Source organism: Acanthopagrus latus, chromosome 4, assembly GCF_904848185.1.
Source record: "Acanthopagrus latus isolate v.2019 chromosome 4, fAcaLat1.1, whole genome shotgun sequence".
Classification (NCBI taxonomy): Eukaryota; Metazoa; Chordata; class Actinopteri; order Spariformes; family Sparidae; genus Acanthopagrus; species Acanthopagrus latus.
In genome coordinates, this window is record NC_051042.1 from 3,577,319 (window position 1) to 3,598,190 (window position 20,872).

The window sequence follows — 20,872 nt, forward strand, 5'->3', positions numbered from 1 at the left end:
TATCAAAATATTGAGCTGTAGTAAGAGACAAAGAGATGGTAAAGAAGGAAAATGTTGCTTTCTGTTGCGGTTCTGAGTGGTGTCAGCGTCTCCTTCAGCTCATGTGGAATATTCAAAATGAAACTCAGTGAGAACAAAGGCAGCAGGGTGCCAGTGGATGTGCTTGGTATTCGCAATAGCATCTGTTTAGATATGCGTTTGTACCAAAATATTCCAGTGCTCTTTCAATGATGACAGCAGGGAAACAAGAGCAAGACAAAGGGTTAAAGGGTGTTTTTAGAGAGGGGGTCAGGATGGGAAAGTGGAGGCTGAAACGATGGGAAGATGAAGCGAGTGGGGAGAGGTGAGGCATAACAGAGAAGGGGAAGGAGGAGTGCAGGTCAGCCGGTATGCTGGTGGAAGCGTTGCAGACCTCCTGTGCGCCCAGTCAAAGCTTCCTCTGTTAGGCCAGAGCTCTGATGTTTCCCCTGAGGCCTCGGCCCTGGAAGTTGGCTGGCAGAGCAAATAAACAGAGGAGCTGCTCACGCTCGCCACACTAACACCTTCACATATGTATACTCACACAGGTTTCAAAAGAATACACACACACGCAATTATACGCCAACACTTAAAGAGCTGTACATGCGGCTGGGCGCAACACCTTCACACCTTGAGGAGGAAGATGACGTAGGGCCGGCTTATGTTTAACCTGTGAAGTTGAAAATACCAAGAACATGAAAGCAGTTTCGGAGGTGAGGATGTTGGATGTAAAGGTTTTTAATCTTCTAACAAGTTGCCGTGAGATGGGATCTTTCTTGGCGTTTCTTTGCTGTATTGTGAGACAAATGGCTGTAAAAGTAGAAATTAGTTGCACCTTCTTATAAAGTGGTATAAATGTGCTTTCACAGGGGATTAAAAAAACACACACAATGAGTTTATGGACAGAATTCCTCACAAAATAATCTTGTTTCTCTCTTAAATCCCATCAGTCAGCGCAACAGCAGAAAATCAGCAACACATTGAGGAGACAAAAACTCAAACCATAAAAATACTCAACATCAAAAATGAACAATACTGACTTCCAAAACAATACGTAATAAAAAATGGCAGCCCTCCAACAACATGTTTTATTGTTGATCTCATCATGTTATCATCATGTGTTTCAGAAAAATCCATCATCACACCATCGAACACAACACCGCTGGCCAAGTTTTTGAACTGTTCTCGTCTGCTGAGCAAATAAATCAATTACAGCGTGGCTGATGAATACAGCATGCTGTAATTGTAACATGTATAAGCCACATCAGTAAGAGGCATCCATCAAATTGACAGGACGCACACACACATATATACACACACACGGCTGGTCTCCTGTCCTGGTGTGTCAAGAGGCCATTGACCTCCACTGAGCTCCACTTCCTGTGTTCCTCCTACCAGAGTCCCAAGAGGGAAACTCTAAGCTGACAACAGCCTTCATCCCTGTCTTTTAACCATCCTCCTCCTCCTGTCAATGTCCTCCTCCCTCATTTCTTCCTTACAGCATTCCCCCCCCCGTCACCTTAGCCTCCCCCTCAGAGCAGCCCACATCTTTCCACTCATCAGAAGAGAGGGAAGTCTCTTATGATTTTCCTCACATGTAGAAGCTTTACGTACAACACTGTAATGTGAGTGGGACTTGTAATGCATAGTGACAGCATCGTTCATACAGTGTCCTGCTCTCAGGACCCCTAGACTGTCTGGGCTGGGGACTTAAGGAGGTATTGCACTTTTCTTGGGGTGCTGTAATGAATATCCTGTCTTTGTAGCACATTCCTGTCTGAAAATGCACAAATAAATCACAGTAAAGTTGGATGGGAACCCATAACAGCAAGCATTCACCTCCTGGAAGGAGACCCCTCGCTATCTTCAGCGTAAAGTGATCCAGGCCCAGGCCTGCCTCTGGATCCTGTCTCGATGTTTCTTCCAGTGCCGCCGTGCTGATTTTGGCAGCAGCTGCCACAGCGGAATGAGGTCCTGCATGGACCTGCTTGCACCCCAAGCTGGGCAGGTAGCTGCTAGGTCAGCCACCACAAATGGGATAGACTGGGGGGAGATTGTTAATACCCCAAAAGACTAAAGATGAGGATGGCTAGAGGTGAAGTTAAAAGAGAATCCGGTATATTTAAACCTGGGCCCTGTACTTACATGTTTGGGTGGTTAAACAATTCATATTTACCAAGAGTTCCAGGATCAGTCCCGTAGATCATCTCAGTTGGCAGCCAAGACCTGGCTATGACCATCAGAGATACGTCCAGTAAAAGTTCTCAGTTTTCCCACTGACTGAGGTTGTTATTCAGTGAGTCTGACAGCGTTATTGAAGCAGTTCCTGTGACGTAAGACCTTTTTGTCACGTTTCCACACAAGTTTATCTGCAGCAACTCACCTCTCGCAAGATTATATAACAAGGACTTGTGGATGAATGAGGAGGGGTCGAACAGTGTTATGTATCGAACAAAACAGTGTTTGTCCTCAGGAATCATTTCCTTGATGTTACACTTAGCAACCTCATCCAGTCAGTGGTAAAAACAAGCACTTTACTGGCCATAACTCTCATGGTTGAAGTAGAAGAATTACATTGCAGCCATGCCGTGACTGCCAAATAAAGTGATCTACTGGACCAATTGCAAAATGTTTGGTTAGTATGAATCATTTAGACACCTAAACATGTTAATATAAAGTCCGAGATTTATAATACTGGAATTACCATTTAAAGATGGTTTGACTGGGTTTAGGTCAGCGTGACATGCAGAGTCAATATGGAGGCACCATCAGCCACCCTGAAGACACATCACTTGGCCATGTCAGGGGCCTGTCAACAACAATATTAGCTTTTATATCCTGCTCACTTTTTCCCTCCAAAAATCAGCAAAAACCATTTGCTTCTTGCTCGATCTTGTCTCTCTGCTGGGTCTGTATCAGAGCCAATCAAGACGTTTTTGATGGATGTGTATGAGCTACGTAATATCCATTCCATTTCCAGTTCTTTGCTTATTGTAATTTATCGCGCTCCGGGTACACGAGCTGTCAAAAACAGCAGCCAGCAGTCAGAGTTAATGATATCCACACTGACAGTGTGTGTCAGTGAAAGCCAGGAGGGGCTGTCCAGATCCTTCCCAAACAGTTCTGTCATTCTCGTGTTGTCTTGATGCAAAGCTGCTGTGAAACATATGCAAATTGCTACAACATTCCTGGTGACATGTATGTGGAAGAATCAATAGTGCAGGTTAACCTATACCAGGCAGTACAGGCAACCTGCTACAGACCACTGAGGCACAACTTAAAAGAGAAAACCACTCGATAATGAGAGTGCCAACAGCACATTCTCAGTGACAATATCCTGTTTCCTTGAGTGCAACTTAGAACATGACCTTCAATTCAAAATGAGTTTGAATAAATAAGCAATTCATCGCCCATCTCAGTCAAAATCCACAGGAAATGTGGTGTTGTGGTTGTTACGTTTTAATGGATTTGATGTCTTGTTTAAGTCAAAATATCTGGCTGTTGCGTAATATACACCAGTGAGAAAAAAATAATCTGTGTACACTAATTACGGACACTTACAAATCATGCACAAAATCACAAATCAGAGTTCACATGAGCACAACCAAATTAAGTAAAAGAAATGTGTTTGTATCCTCAAGCTTCATAAAACATTTGCAAAGCAAATATCTCATAAAAGTTTGAATCCAACATGTTTACATCCATGTTTATTAGCTAACAGTCGTCCTCTTCCCACACACTCAGTGCGTATGGATTCATTTTATTGCTTTGGCACGAAATGTGAAGGAAATCCTTGAAATTTCACTTGAACTCACCCGCCACCAAAACTCTGCATATTAACAATTCATGTAGCACATGTAAAAATGTCTGATACCAGACATATCAAACAAGTGTTTTGTTGTCATGAAAGACTTGTTTCAGGACAGAAGTGATGTTATGAACTTAATACTGTTTCTCTTCTGATCTGTCTGTCTTCTGATGGTAAAGACGTAAAACCCAGAGGGAACTCAAACGCCGGGCTTTGGTTTCTGTGGTTGCCATGGTCACAGCAGGCTGTGTTGAAGTTTAACCATCATTAAGTCTGACTGCAGCGGAGGCAGCAGCCCTCGCTCTCCTCACTACTGCTGCTCGCTGTCTGGAAGCACTTTAATTGTAAAGTAATTGAGGAATAGGGTGAAGGTGACATGTTTTGGTCGGGTCCTGAGCTGATAAGTAATTCAAATTTGTGTGAAGAGTTTTGTGAAACAGAACTCGGTGTTGAGAAATGCCTGTAAGCAATTGTAAGAAGAAGATAAAAAAAAGACTGTAAACAGATCTCAGTCTGTTTGGCACTGAAGTTTAAAAGTGTCTGTTAAAGGCTCCGATAAATCCTCCTGTCCTCAGCAAGTCCAGAGAGGACAGAGAACTTTTCCTGTGAATGAAATAAAGATGGAAAAGGCGGACACCTCATCAGGTTTCATGATCAGAGGGCAGCACGAGTCCAACAACATGTCAGTCTGAAGACGAGAGAGAGACACACAGAACAGTCAACAACTAGTGAACCAGTGGAGAGCACAAGGGGCCGAGAGAAATGCCTGAATATAAATCGACATGCTTCAAATCAGATGCTGGTTGTAGGGCGAGTGAAGCGAAGTGCACAGAGAGGACACGACAGAGGAGAGATGAGGAGAGGAGGCTTGCTAGCGTCATGCATCACTTTCACTAATGTTCCCTGACTGACATTAAAATGGCTGTACCCAACTACTGGATGGTATCCCAGCCCTCACACACACACGCACGCACACACACACACACACACACACACACACACACACGCACACACACACGCACACACACACACACGCACGCACACACATGCACGCACGCACACACACACACACTTTGTGTTACTGATACTTTAATTGAAGTTAATTTGTATGCCAAATATGTGCTAATGACAGACAAACCTCTACACACACAGGTCAGATTCCACAGAGTGTAATGGTCCATGTTTTAGAGGCCGTGTCATGTTGACCGGGCCTGTTGCCAGTCTGACCAACATACTTCCACTTTCCAAAACAAAAACACACGGGTCACCTCCCACTTCGCCCTCGTTTGCTTGTCCAGATGCCCCAGGCCTCCCTCCCCTGTCCATCACAAACACCCAGGGGAGAGCTGCCGGGGCTGCTGCGTTTCTGACTGATAGACGCTGGTGTGATAGTAGTGTGTTGCAGTGACATCAGTTGTGTTTGGTTGCTCTGGGGGAGCTTTGATATAAGTTTTTTTTGTTTTTTTTTGTTCACTATTTGGCTCTGTCTTCGTTCTGTTCAGTTATTAAGTGCTTTAAGTTCGGCCAGTATGAGGCTTAACGGATGGCAATGCTCAAAAACTACTGAATTATTCTGATGTACAGACATTCATGGTTCTTTTGTTGAGAAATGTTGGGAAATGTTGAACATGGTAGACATTATGCCTGCTAAACATCACAGGGTAAACATCGTCACTGTGAGCATGTCAGGTCTGACATTAGCGTTTAGCTAAAGCAGTGCTATGCTGAAGTACAGCCTCACAGAGCTGCTAGCGTGGCTGGAGACTCTTCATCTCGTCTCTGGCTTCCATGTCTTTATCTGTCCGGTGTACTCTGTTCATTTCTTGTGTTGGGTTGATTTGTTTTGACTTTGTGATTGTTTATCACTCACATTACAGCTTCACTGAGTATGTAAGGATGTGTGTGAGTGAGAAGATTATAGCTTTGAAAGTGTGTGTAGACCATGCAGGGTCCACAGCTGAGATAAAAGCCAAGTCATGCTGTGAATCCAGAAGGAAGTAAAGGAGATGAGAGGGAGCTTAAGATGCAGAGATAACAGGACTTTATCTTTAAGTTCTGCAATGAATGTGTCACAGTTCAAAGTTCACATACACTCACACACATCTGATAGGCCTCCTCTAGGCGCCATACAGGCATGCTGATGTGAAGTCTCACAGAGCTGCGAGTGTGTCTTAGTCCTGTTAACTCGACTGTACTGATTATTAAATGCATCTCTTCCTGTAAATTGAGTGTAATCTTTCAGTAATGGTTGGACTAAGTGGTTTCTTATTTACCTTCACAAACAGCTCAGTAATAGAAATTAATCAAACTAAATGAACCTGTGTTGTTGGGTTAGGGTTAGTCACCAGGATATAATGTTGGCAGTAAACGTTTCTGCAAACATAGACATGACCAGGGTCGATATTTCTACCAAACATGGTGAGCAAATTCAACCTAAACATCATACAGAAACATGCAGTTTGAACTTATCTGTGGTTTTGCCGAAACTTACTTAGTTAACATTTATTCTGGTGATCGGGTTGGTTGTTGAATCATCAAAAACGCTGCACAGGTGAAGTGAACATTTTGAACATGAGATGTGTACTAGGAGTCAAAGACATGCACTCAAGTACTGCTAAACTGTAAGAAACGAGTGCATTTCACAATCTAGATATATCCCAATCCCATGACTGAGAAATACTGAATTTAGCAACATTTAACTGTTTTACTGCAAATACTCATCTGCAATAAATTAAATTCTGTTGCGTAAAACACTTAAACCATCCACAGCATAATGAGATCAGAATCATTTTCATGCAGGGTAACATGAGTTCAAGACTGATGCTCAAATACTCATAATGACAGAAACGGTTTAATGTGGATCTGTCTTGTCTGATAATTGACAAGATTAGTGCTGGCATTGATATCATCCGTCGTCCATCCTTAGTTCACTGAACAATTTCTTTATAAAGTCTGTTCAAGGTGGAAGTAAGAATTTTGTTATGCTCATATTGGTATCACTGAAGGTCGGTTAGTTTAGATGGTCAGTACAAATGTACAGTTGTTTGTGTGGTTCTTATTTGTTATAAAAGCTGAGAGGGTCTTAGTCTCCCGACTCATCAGACACCGATGCTTGAGGATTGTATGCCGGTTCGGCCTCCATCCCAAAGTGTCAGTATTTGTTGAGTTGAAAGGAAACTCAAAACTCAATATTTCCTACAAACTGGACCTTTGATATGAATTTTAACTGCCACTTCAGAACCAGATCGACTTGACTCTTTGAGTCAAATAACCTTTTTGGTGCCATTCACCAAAAATATAATTCCCCCCTGGACAGACTTGCACCTGCAACCTATTAGCTTGACTCAGATCGCTGGCTGATTGATTGATGGATCGACTGGCAGACTGACTGAGTGACAATCTTCATCAGCATTCGCTCTCCTTTCTCCACCTCAGTTCCTTTGCCTGGCCGTATCCATCCCTCTCAACACTCCCAGCTACAGGCTGCAGATTAAAGCTGCTCTCATCTGGATCTCATCAGTTTAGTCCGGCCTCGCCATTTTATAGGTTATTTTTCATTCACGAAAAGGAGGGGACGGCGTCTCAGAGTGATTTAGTGTTACACTGCATGGAGGCTGGAGGAGAATAAAAGCAACTTGTTGTCTTCAGGGGGAAGTGAATGAGGCAGCATGCTGTATCTCCTCCTAATAGCAGTTTTTAGGACATGAGTTGTGCATTTCTCTCCTCTTTCTTCAAGCGTGTGTGCGTGTGATATTTGTTGCGTGGCTGTGCTGCTCCGGTTTCTGAGCCATTTCCTCTCTGTTCCTTTTTCCAACTGTAATGTCTGTAACATGTGGTGGATTGTTGTGGGATTGCTGGATGAGTGTGAATGCCAAACACCGTAAATCAGTTTTCGGAGGAATTGTTGCCCAATATTCGTTGCACAATGCTGTATTTCAAAAATACTGCATCCACCGAGCTGTTACGAGCTTACATCACAGTTTCTTAGTTGTTTATTTGCTCAGGGTTTAAGTACTGAAACCTTACTGACTTCTTACTGGGGAGTGAAAACACAGCTGTGACAATCCGCTGAACTGTTTGCAGGAGGCTTGTAAGTTTTTGGATTTACAATTTATAAACTTTTGTAATTTGAAATACCATTTAGCTAATTGCTGGTGATGATACCAATGTTTTTATGCCTCTGTGCCAGTGATAGCCCGCATATACATACGTATATCATACATGTACGTATGTCCGTCCCACTCTTATAATCACTGTATCTCAGACCGCCTTGTAGGGATTTCTTCAAATTTGGAGTTAATGTTCACTTGGATTCAAGGATGAACTGATCAGATTTTGGCTGTCAGAGTTTGACAGTCAAGATCACTGTAACCTCATGGTTTCTGATTCTCATGAGCAGTGTATTTTACTTTACTTTACTTTAAATTTCTACAAATTTGGAGGAAATGTCCACTTGGTCTTGGATTTGGATGGCCATTACTCAACAATTCATATGATCAGTTTGACAATTTTACAAGGGTATAATGATGAAGTGATGACATTTTTTATCCTAAAGGTCAAAGGTCAAATTCATATGACATCAGTATATTAATTAAGTAACATTGTCTGGCCACTATTAAATTCTATGGGTTTTTTAAGTGTTGTTTATTATGTTTATTATTATTATTATTATTATTATTATTATTATTATTATTATTATTATTATTATTATTATTATTATTATTATTCATCCTTTGTGCCAGTGAGACAAAAAAGGATAAATAGCAGACATTTATTACACCATCTTTGAAAGAGCACAGATTCAATGATACACATTTCCACCTTTAATGTGACTTTCTTTCACATGAAAAAACAGATTCAAGAGAGTTTTATCCTGCTGGTCAACTGGCTACAATCACCAACTGCTGTCGTTGGCTGATAGCTACTTTCAGCTGCATACATGTCGACGTGGGATGTCCAGAATCCACAGCCACATGATATACACGAAGACACGTGTTTAATCCAGAATGCTGCTTTTTTCCAGAAATGCATCAAACTTAACACCTACACTGATAAAAGTGTTTATTCTCTTTCTTTATGCTAAGCTAAGATAACTACCGTAGTTGCTGGCTGTAGTTTCATGTTTACTGCACAGACACGTCTAATAACAGTTTCATGTGTTGTTTCAGGAGGAAATGCTGTGACGGATTCAGGTTTGTGATGGGCCAGTGCATACCTGAAAGTAGGTAAACCATAGACACCATCCTCTAAGTCTGGCTCATGTACTCTCACATCTGATTCACATGATCCAAATTTCATCCATCACAGAAGTTTAAAGATTAAAACAGGCTGCACAAAACAGCCTCGAGACCAGATTTGCTGACCTCCAAAGAGATCCAGAAAACACACATTTTATGGTTGACTTTTGTCAGTTTGGAGTAATTATGTGTAATGAGTCATTTCAGATAATTGCAATGCAATGATCCTAACAACACAAGAGCCAGAAAAGAAAGTTTCCACAGTTTTGCCAGAGACAAATTTAGTTGTGGTCATTTATATAAAACATGTGACAATTGTGAAAATTGGACTTACCGGACATCATTATTGTCAGGAACAGTGTTGAAAAACATGTTAAGTGTCTTTGGCATCAATACTTAGAATACAGACTGTAGTATGCCCCCATAGAATTACAGTAACACTGTTCCTCCATGAACATAACAACCTGGATGTCCAAGAAACAGTCAGCTGATGTGGCTGTGCCTGAAAACACACACACACACACACACACACACACACACACACACACACACACACACACACACACACACACGCACACAAATGCATTGCCCTGGGATCACATAAAAGAACAATCCATGTCCTGATACTGGTTCTTGTGGGTTCGGTTATTATCAAAGGCTTTTTCTACGACAGACATTTTGGCTATAAATTAACGTGTGGTGCATTATATTTACCCACACACCATCTGACATTGCTGTGTTGGTGTTGTTACTGGATCGTCATAATTAAGGTTACGCACATGGCAGCAGTTATCCTTTCAAACTTGTGTTTACAGCGGTGAAACCCAAACCTTCTTTTCCTCAAACTAACCAAGTGTTGTGTCCAAAACCTGACCAAACAGTGACAGTAAACTGAAAAAGACACAGAAAATGACAAGTGAAGTTAGTTTAAAAATATTGTTATTATAAAAACAGTAATAATGAATGGAAATATTTGTGTTCCACAATGTTTTGAACCCTGGCCCGCTGACTATGAGTCCTATACATTACCCATTTAACCAGAAGAGCTCACTCCAGATGCGGTTTTTCATCGCTGTTTCCTCAGTTAAGATGTTGTTTGTGGAACAGCATCAGCACAATTTGCAAGTTTCAGTGGTAGTTCTTGACCATCATAAACGGCTTCATTCTAGGAACCTCACCAACACAGTGATATCAGATATACCATTTACCCACAGATAATTTATTTCAGTGTCTGAAGTCCAAGAGTAAAATTTAAACTTTTTAAAATTGTGATTAGGTATGTATTTATTCTGTGGCATATTGTGTTTTTTTATCTGGACACTGAGTCTGTAATAAAATGTTAATTGTATGCAACTTTCTGCTAACAGTCCTGCAATGCAGTGGCTTGTATTTTTAGAGATGTAAAACTCAGAGTAGTTGAGAAGCATCAAATTCTCCATTCACGATACACTGTTGCATAGACTAATGAGTATTAATTATCTGAGTGAGGTGTTACAGTGTGACAGTGAGCCAGTTCTCTGGAACTGAAGCAGCAAAATGGAATTCAGCCCTCATTCATGTTATTATTATTCACAGCTGTGATTTTCCTACTGTAACATGTCAATACGTCTTCGTGAGAAATGGCCCTGAGCTAACCACGGGCTGATGGTAGGATCTGTACTGGTCAGCGCCCAGTTGTGTAAGTGGAGCTTTATGAGTGTAAGGAGGTGGTAATAGAGATTAATAGCACTCCTGGGTGATTACAGTGATGTTTGTTTTCAGACAGTGATCCTGAATAACTGTAACATGCTCGGCCTGCGTGTTCTCTGCCTCCTCTCTCTCTGTAGACGTGGATGTGTGTGCAGCGTCGCCCTGTGAGCAGCAGTGCACTGATAACTTTGGACGTGTCGTCTGCACGTGTTACCCCGGATATCGCTTCGACCGAGAGAGACACCGCAACCACAAATCTCCATACTGCCTGGGTCAGCGCACTCCCCTCACATCTCTGCGTTAAACAGTTTGTCTGTTACTGACATGGGATCTTCCTCACACATTTCATCACACCTCAGTCATGCATATTACAGTAAAAGATGTTCCTAAAAACAAATAACTCCCCTTTTGGCTTACTTGAACATGTTTGAGGACTTTTCTTAACTGGAAAAACAGCGCCCTCCAATGGTTTTGTTTAGCAACAGCTACCCTCCCTAGTGGCAAATGATGTAAAATATAACGAAGACATATTAGATATATTATAATGAAGTCAGAACAGGGTTATTATACTGCACATAGTAGCTATTTAGTCTCAAAGGTCATAACGAAATAATAAGCTGAAGGGTGAGGACGAAGAAAAAACTCAAAAAAGTACTTTGTTTCTACTCATCTACATTCTTTTCTCCATTTTCCCCTTCACTCATGCACACACACACTCACACACACTCATGCAGATGTTGATGAGTGTGAGCACCCCGGCAGCAGCATGTGTGACCATGAGTGTGTGAACACAGCGGGCAGCTTCCTGTGTCGCTGTCACAGCGGCTACATCCTGGCACCGGACCAACGCTCCTGTATCCCTGTGCACAACTGTGAGTTTTCATGTCTTCGGTTGATCTTCACATGTTGTGGATGAAAGTCCAGCAGCAGAATCTGAATCAGTGTCCATCAGTTCATGTGCTCATCAGAGTGTTTGATTCTTTCAGGCCTCAGTATGAGGCAATCGATAGCAGCACAAGTCACATAGTCACAAGAAATATTGTGTCTACATGTTTATTTGTCCATTTTAACAATTTGTGATGATGCTGATGATCTTGAGTAACTGGTTAACTATTAAAAACCACATTCTGATTGTGATTGATTTGACTCTCTACTGCTCATGTGACATTAGTTATGCCAGTGGTAGTGGTTTGATTCCCTGTGCGGTCACACATACTGAAACATGTAACTGTATGTTTTGTGTTGCAGTGAGTTCATCAGGCAAGTCAGACACATTGATGAGTGCTGGCACCTGCTCGTTCACCTGTCAGGACTTTATCAACATGAAAAACAGCCTGCTGCAGCTAAAACTAAAGCTGGGCAACACACACCCACAATCACCCAACCAGGTAACTTGTCTACTTTAGAGAGTCACCTTCACACTCAAACAAATGCATTACTCATTTATTTTACCTGATGGCAATCCCAGTATTTCATAGACTTCACTGATTGACGACTAAACCTTCTGTGTCAACATGTTTAGCATGAAGCAGACAACAGAGAAGAGAAAAAAAGACATTATATTTGGTTTAACTATTGAAAGGAACTGAGGTTGACATAAGCTAAAATGTGGGGAACTACTCGCTGAATTCTACTTTGTGTTTCCTCTTCGTGTTTGCAGGTACCTGACCTGGCCAACAGCAGTGACAAGCCATCTCTGGGGAGGGCAGGAAAAAGTCCTGATAGTCCCTGTCTTCCTGGTCTACCTGGTTCTCCTGGAGCTCCTGGAGTCCCAGGTAAAGTAGATATACTAACTGTAAGGTTAGAGAAATGAAATGTGGCTGCAGAAGAAATCATCCTTTCACGTGCATAAATCTGACGTCTTTTGTTTTGACTTGTGAAAAGTGATCGCAAAAGATGTTTTTTGTTTTGCTGAGTGTAATTCCCCTTATCGCTGCCTCGATCTGTCCTCACCAGGTCACCCAGGAGAACCAGGAAAGAGAGGGGACCCAGGGGAGAGAGGCCCGCCTGGTCCTAGGGGTCCACGGGGAGACATGGGACCCATGGGCCCAGAGCCTGACCTGAGGCACATCAAGAGAGGCCGCAGGGGCGCAGTGGTAAGAAGAAATGTCATGATGAAGGGGGCCAAATTACTAAAATGAAAGACATTATTTTACTAGAATGAAATAGAAAACAACAAAAGTCGCTGTTGGTGATTAATTATGTCATATTTAATTAGATTTTCTCTGTGAAGTTATTTTCTATTTTGAATGTTAGCAAATATGTAGTTGTAGGCAGAGAAGCCCAGTTTATCCTGAACCTGTGCCACACTGCAATATATAAGTAATAAGCTTTTTAATATATTCAAATATGTGTTCTGGGGCACTTCCTCTGGATCGATAAATGTAGGTTTACTGATTTTTAGCCAGATAAATTATCAAACCTCCTGGTACCACAGTACATGCAAAGATATCTACTCTATTCAAAGTTTATAACCCACACACCGCCGTTAAAAATTGTCCCACCCACATTCTAAATGCTTCCTGCACCCATGGGGTTATCACATGTGTTTTGCACACAGACGTTTTTCTGTGTAGTTCCCGCTGGAGCCTTGACATCAGAGGATCTAAATGGCCCTTCATAAGATGGCAGTCACATCTTCAGTGTGTCTAATAATCCAGTGTGACTGCATGTCATATAAAAATGGGTTTGGTGACTCTGATATGACGTGAGCAACCAAGTATCCGTCCACAGTGACGCACAGACGGCCATCATCCACCACCAGCAGGTCACAATGTTGCTTTGATTGAAAACAAACCTGCTTCTCTGCAGCTGTAAGACTATTTATGAATGTCTTTATCAAATCAAAAACACAGGTCCATTGATGTGCATCACAAATACCTTTCTCTTCATGTTATTAGCTTGACAAACCTCCTCATATCTGTGTCTTATCTTTCATACAGGGACCACCTGGGGCACCAGGAAGAGATGGACTAAAGGTTGATATAACATATACATATTTTACTTAAACGTGCTTTGAATTATCATCTTCATATTGTCTGGGCATGTGTGGAGCTACACTGTTGCTATCTAGGGTCACTGGGTTAACAGTGCCAAACAGTGGAAAAATGAGCCACAAGCTAACTGTTCCACTATGGTTTCATAATCATCATAGTTTTAATTTCAAGATGTCAAAACTCAGAGAAAACTGTGTCTGTTGGAATTTGGTGAAAATGTGCTGTTTCTCATCTGCAGGGTGACAGAGGAGCTCCTGGTCCCAGAGGTCCACCTGTAAGTTGATTTATACTTTGAGCACACACTGTAGTAAATTCATAATTTGGGTCATCAAGCTATAATATTCAAGAGTCTGCATCAAAATGTCTAAAAACAACTAGACCTGTACCTACATTATCACAACAAATCCACAAGTTTGGTCATGCTAAGGTGTGTTTCAATTGCTACAACTTGTGTCGGAGAGCAAAGAAGGAAGTCGGCAAACAAGACTGTAAACTTAATGAAAGGTACAAAACGTTACCTCACGCACTGACATTTCTGCCAGTTGTGACAGATTTTCCTCAGTAATGGTCGTTGTTTGGTGTCGTGTTCCCTTCGGGTATCCCGTCACTGTCCGCCAGGCCCCTTCCCACAAAACACTCAGCAAACATCTCTGATTGGATAGAGACAGCAAAAGAAAAACTCTGCACATGCATGATTTGTCTGTAAAGACAATGTTTTAATCATTGTAATTTGATTGGACTGCTGCAGTTGTTGGTGTAATCAGCGAGCGACCGCAGGTTTCACAAGCTGGCCATATTAAGACAAGATGGTGGTGCACTCTAAGTGTTTTGTGTGACTTTGCATCAGTGTCATAAACCTTTTTTCTGTTGTGAAAAGGGTCTATTGGGCCTCTCAGCTTCCATGAGGAAACCCAGTGAAAAATGACATGCATCTTCAATTCCTCATTTTCTCCTCTGTCCCCAGGGACCTCCCGGCTCCTTCGACTTCCTCCTGCTAATGATGGCCGACATCCGCAACGACATAATTGAACTGCAGGAGAAGGTGTTTGGGGAGCGGCGAGGCCTCTCTCTGGACAATCCTCCTCATTCCAGCGGGGAAGCAGAAGTTGTAGAGTGGGGCTCTGGACACGGAGATCTCATGCTCAATACCTGACCTCTGACATCCCACCCACAGTAACAGTCACTCAAGCCCGGCAGAACAAACACCAACCCTGACTCTTTGTTGCTTTAGTGATAAAGGATGCTGGTGGTCAAAGTGCCATCATGTAAATAACATCTAACCTCACAGCTGGGATGAACTGAGTGAGGACCCTTGTTTTCACTCTCAACACCGCCACAGACAGTAAAACAGAGAGACGCCAGGATTATAAAACAGAAACTGGACCACAGACTCTCTAACCACTGCAAGTACTGTGTGGCTGCCTCTCATACGCTGTGGTGTGAGATGTAGCATGTGCCTTTATGTCTGAGCTTCTGAGCTGTGCCTCGGAGCTGAACCACTTCAAACGACGAACTTTATCGTCTTCATCTCTTCCTGTTCCCGTGTCTGTCCATTGGACCTCTGCTGCCACTGACAGTTTGCCTGCAGGGAGTTGGTACAAAGACCCAGGACCTGCACTGTGAGCCTCCGCTGCACCTGCCTGCAGTATCCTGACCTCGAGTTTTAGCTCTGCAGCTATTGTCTACTCTGAGGCATCTTCAGAAACTACGTTACAATACCAATCCTGTACACAGAAACACTATTGCCTTAAAAGAACAATTAGATAATGTTAATCGAAGTATGATTAATAAAACACATAAACTGCTGCAATATGTTCATCCAAATATAATCTAAGAGACTTTTTAAATATTTAAGACAGTTGAAGAAAGTACAATCTGCTGCTTATAAATAAAATGCAGCATTGACTATTACACTAAACGTTTTTAGAGAGTCTTTGAATTAAAAGGATTCAATTGATTCATGCATTGGGAAAGTGAAGATGATCACAATCGAACTGACTCTTAATCAGAGCTGAGGAGGGCACATATTCTCACACTTTTACTGGGGAGTTGAGCACAAACATGAAGAGACATTAAGATGGAAGGCTGCTTGAAAGTTTTGTGTTTTTTTGTACTGTGAAGCAGCTGCCATATCTCATTCCTGAATAAAGGTTTGTCAAAATCTAAAACTTTAATGTTGATTTTATTTTTAATGTATCATCAAATTGCAAAAAAGGAATAAACTTTCCATTTCATAATCAAGAGCAATAAATAAACCCACTAAAGGAACAATTCCACATTTTGAGAAATACGATTATTTGCTGTCTTACTAAATGTAAGCTGAGAAGATTCCACTCTCATGTTTGTCCATTATGTGAAGCTACCACCAGCTGTCAGTTAGCCAAGCTTAGCATAAAGCCTGGAAACATGGAAACAGATCACTGATTCTTTTTGCCACGGCAGTGAACGGCCATGCAACACACATTACAGTGTGCAATGTTTTTACTTACAGCTGTGAGGTAGCTCCAGACGTTGCTTCTCTTTTGCTCAGCCATCACTTCATGTCAGATTTACCAAGTGGTCAGGAGGCGGACCGGGGAAATCTACGAGGGGTGCAGTGTGTGACTTGTGCACACAGCATGAAAACAGTACAGCAGTAAAGAAATAAAGAGTCGGCTTACATGTGCTCACGACAACAGAACGTTTTTAGACAGATGTACTCATTGAGGAAAAAAATGTGTGGTTACAATGTAGGGCAGAAATTGAAACTGATCCCTTTATATTGATCCAACTGACGCTAGAATTGATCTTTAAGAGGAATAGAGAGTTTCAGTTATATTGATATTTTGGAAACGAGCTCTCGAGGATGAAGTCTGGTTCAGAGCCAGACCTTCTGGAGGGATAAACATCCAGATTCAAATCAGATTCTCACAGGGATTACTCTAAGCTTTTGAGATGAAAATTAATCTCTGTTTATGTAGTGTGTTGACTGACTCTTTCACATGCAATAGTGTTATAATAAATCACATTTTTTAACTTCAAGGCAAGTTGTTTTTTTCTGTGAAAGCCAGTTTGCAGTTTGACACCTGCTTGAACTCAGCCCTTCTTTACTGAGTTTATCATTTTAAATCTTCATTTCTGCCTTACGCTGACAATAATACAGTAAAACACAATGCAGGAAAGAAGTTAAGAAAGACATCATGTAAATTATACAGCTAACTTGCTTAGGGGTGTTGTCATGCAGAAGGTACATGCACCTGTACATTTTTCTCAGTTGATTCATGTGTTTGTGTGTCAGTGTGTTTCCTTTTTACTAAGAGAGTAAAACTGATGCGGTATATTAACATTAATGCATCGGAGAAATGGCGCAGACACTCTGTGATTACTGAGTTCTCCTCCACTGGCCTCTGTCGAAGCACCAAGACTAGTGGAGCAGGACGCTGCATTGAACTGAGGCAACTCTTAGTATCATGTCTCTCACTACAAATCCTACACAGCCCATTTGTAATTTGTCAATTCTTCAGGCCTCAGCAGTGATTCTCCCGTTTGGATATCCTTTGTTTATGCCTTTTTAAACGTCAAAACATACATTTATTTCAATATCAAACTGTTTCAGAATCAGAGTCTGTATTCTTTTAATGTCCCACAAATGGGGAAATGTGTGTGCCACAGCAGCCAAGGGACAGAACATTACAAAAAAATAATAACAATAGCTCAAAATAAACAATATAATTAAAAATGTAAGATATAGAATAAAATAAACTTGGACATACACATAGACGTGATTACTTTATGCTGCACAAACAACATCATTCTGCTTTTACAGTATGAACACACACTGAAATTCACTTGCTGCTTCTTCCACCAGCGAGTGGTGGACAGAGAGGACAACAGCAGGGTGGTCGTGAAGGACGGGATGCTCACAGGAGTGAACAAACTGGTCAACAGTCCTGTCATTGTAAAAGGTGTAGTAGCTCCTTTAAAGACTACAGTATGAAGCAATAATGACATGAATTAGTAATAAGACTGTTCTCGTCCATGTCTGCTGGATGAGAAAAAGTTTAAAACAGTAACAGTAAATTGTAATAGCCTACAGAGTTCTTCATTGTATTTCTTCTGGCTACTGAAGGTGTTTGTTAACTGTTTTCTTCATTTTCTGCCATTTGTCTTTCAGATAGAGGAAAGAAGAAGACATGAAGAGACGAAGAGAAGACCAGATGAGGCAGGAGGAGGAGACAGGACAGCTTGCACTGTGAACCCTCTAAATTACAATGCATGAGTACACATTTATTTCATTATATTATCAAGACTCATGTGTCTATAAATTCCTCATTAGTTGGGATGAGGAGGTCATTAACTGTTATTGCATCTTGTCTGTCTTTATCCATTTCCAGTGAGGACGAGTGTCCACAGACGTCTCCCTCAGCTGCTGCTGCTGCAGGACCATCAGAGACAGTTTACTGTCCTGCAGACGATCAGTGTTACAGATACTTTGTCATGTTTGGTTTTACATTGTAGCCTGCATGCCAGTCCCAGTCAAATTGTTATGTCTCTAATAAATAATGAACAAATATATTTAGAGCACAAGTTACTGCATGCGTTTGCATTTGTAGTATGTACTGATGACATTTGTTCTGTACATGTGCTCTATAAAACCACTCATCAGGATCTCCACAGTCACTGCATCTTAAAATGACAGAAGCTGTCCAAGAGAACTTAGAGAACATTAGTACCAAACAAACAATAATCTATTTTTGCATCAATGCAATAAGTCTGAATGATTGAGGACACACAGTGGAAGTCAGGACAATCAATTCTCTTACCTGGACAGTTTACGAGTCAAACATTCAAAGCTCAAGAGCTCCATCTGGTGGATTTAACAAGACACCCAGTATCATGTCTCTCACTACAAGTCCTACACGGCCCATTTGTAATTTGTCGATTCTTCAGGCCTCAGCAGTGTCTCTACCATTAACATAACGTGTTTATATCCTTTTAAAAGTCAAATCATATATTCATTTAAGTATTTAATTATTTGATTACTGTATGCTGCACATAGAACATCATTCTGCTTGTGCAATAGGAACAAAAATTCAGCACATTGTTCAGTTGTTGCCTCTTCCACACTACACTTACAGGAAATGTATGGAAAGATATTCAATTACTTAAATTGGAATAGAAGATTAACGATAAGATGAGCAATGGAATAGAACAAAGTACACAGAAGTGTCACTAAAGCAAAACATTGAAAAGGGGAAAAAAATTAATCGTAATATACACAGTGACATACACACACATGTAATATCAGTGTAATATTTCCACTAATAAAACTTTGTTATAATGAGAACGATTACATGATAATGTTCAGAGTACCCCTCTAACAACAATAATGTCATCAATCTTGATCAGGTTTGACTGGATCACCTTTACATTTGAGATTTCTTAACTTGTTGGGCTTAATTCAGCCTGCCATTAATTAAACAGGACTCAGTAAATAGACTTCCACGTGAACACTGGTCTTTTCTAGTGGATTTTATTCGTACAGTAAGTATAATTTTATTAAACAGATATGTTTTATATGTTTTAATGTATTTGTGACAGGTCTCCAGGTAGCAGGAGTGCAACATCATGTAGGCAGAACACCTGTTGGTGTACAGAGAGAAGAGCAGCAGAGAAAGTGTGCAGCTCAGGTATCTTGTGATAGCAGCAGGTGTCTGTGGTGTGTAGTAGTTCTATGTTTGGCCCAGTAGAGGGCAGCAGCGCCACACAATGATAGAATTCACGTGTTCCCCAGAGTTGTTTCCAGAGCTGTCTGAGATGACTGACACAATTTGATATAATCATGCCCCATCCATTGAAGAAGTCATGCAATTAGATGCGTTTAATACTGAGAACTGTATTACAGTGAATCATTTTGAGTGTCTTCTAATCCTTATTTTATGTTTCAGTCAAGAATGGTTATCAAACACACAGTCACATGTACATTTATCTCCAGTAAAGTTTCTGCCCAGCAACAAAGCTCTATACTGTGCTGCACTATTGGAAGTTACTTTAGGGACAGCGACTCTTTCATTTCTGAAGCAAGTTTAACAGAAAACGAGGCCCATTAATAATTAACCCTAACCCAATTATAAAATTTAAAAAATGAACTACAACACTGGAAAAGCTGATGTGTTTGGGCCTTCTCTGAAGGCCTATCAGGCCCTAAGCATTCCCCTCAGATATTTACATAACCACTATCAATATCACACCATTTGACGACATAAACAAGATACTGTATCCCTATCCAGCCTACAGGCAGGTTGTCCACTGGGCCTATTCAATTATGTGTATCATTTTATCCGTTTAAAAACACACACAGTACATACTGAAGGGATACTGCATTACAGGTTAGACCTTCATGCTGCAGCAGTAAAACCAATAACAAACATGCAGGCTATAAATGTATTCTTCTATCTACACACTGTGTTAAGAACAATAAGGCTCATTCAATACAATAGTTGGTTAATGTTTTGGAAACATTAGTTGCACCATGACTTAAGTTGCTGTGCTGGCACTCTGACTCCCTGCATGATTAAATCCAATCCTGTGACAATGTGACAAAGTGAAACTTGCCAAAATGCAACCTAGGCTTTTTTTGTGAATGCATATGAGTCCAACTTTCATTATGCATAATTACAACAAAGAGGCACTTTTAAGATTTATTGTATTTTCGTTTTCAGGTCAAAATCATTTTCAATGGGAGTGCTACACGCTGTTTTTAAAACACTAAGAAGGCTCGACACAACATGAAACTTTGCTCGTAGTATCACCAGGGTCTCTACACATGAATACAAGCACATTGTTTGCATACACCATTCAAGTCCCAACTCTGGTGACTCATTTAAAGTCTGAATCTGTTTTCTATATTAAAGTATGGCGAGATAACAAGACCTCAAAGTGGGTCAGGTTTGAGCTTAATTCAACTTTTTGCATTTTTTTCCAATTGTGGTGAAAAACTGTTTGGTGGCCACAAGTCATTCCACACTTGTCCCAATGATTCTTAATGTTTTGATGCATTTCTCATGTATGTATCAAAAAGGCTGTGGGAAGAGGCACATTTAATAACAAATACTACATTCAGAAAGAAATACACAACTACAAAA

At 41.0% G+C, this 20,872-nt stretch overlaps 1 protein-coding gene across 2 annotated transcripts in view; it reads left to right on the plus strand.

The window, feature by feature from the left end:
* The window catches only part of LOC119017519 (collagen and calcium-binding EGF domain-containing protein 1-like), a 36,732-nt gene extending 20,011 nt beyond the window's left edge, over positions 1–16,721 (plus strand). The window contains exons 3-11 of one of the 2 annotated variants that reach the window (XM_037094224.1): positions 8,995–9,047; positions 10,890–11,024; positions 11,487–11,624; positions 12,001–12,140; positions 12,413–12,527; positions 12,709–12,848; positions 13,695–13,730; positions 13,987–14,022; positions 14,713–16,721. In XM_037094224.1, coding sequence (XP_036950119.1) covers positions 8,995–9,047; positions 10,890–11,024; positions 11,487–11,624; positions 12,001–12,140; positions 12,413–12,527; positions 12,709–12,848; positions 13,695–13,730; positions 13,987–14,022; positions 14,713–14,901 — 982 coding nt within the window. In that variant the 3' untranslated portion in view covers positions 14,902–16,721. Of the gene's footprint in view, positions 1–8,994; positions 9,048–10,496; positions 10,742–10,889; positions 11,025–11,486; positions 11,625–12,000; positions 12,141–12,412; positions 12,528–12,708; positions 12,849–13,694; positions 13,731–13,986; positions 14,023–14,712 lie in introns of those variants that run through there. The other variant, XM_037094225.1, reaches the window with a different exon arrangement.
* The last annotated feature ends 4,151 nt before the right edge of the window (positions 16,722–20,872 follow it).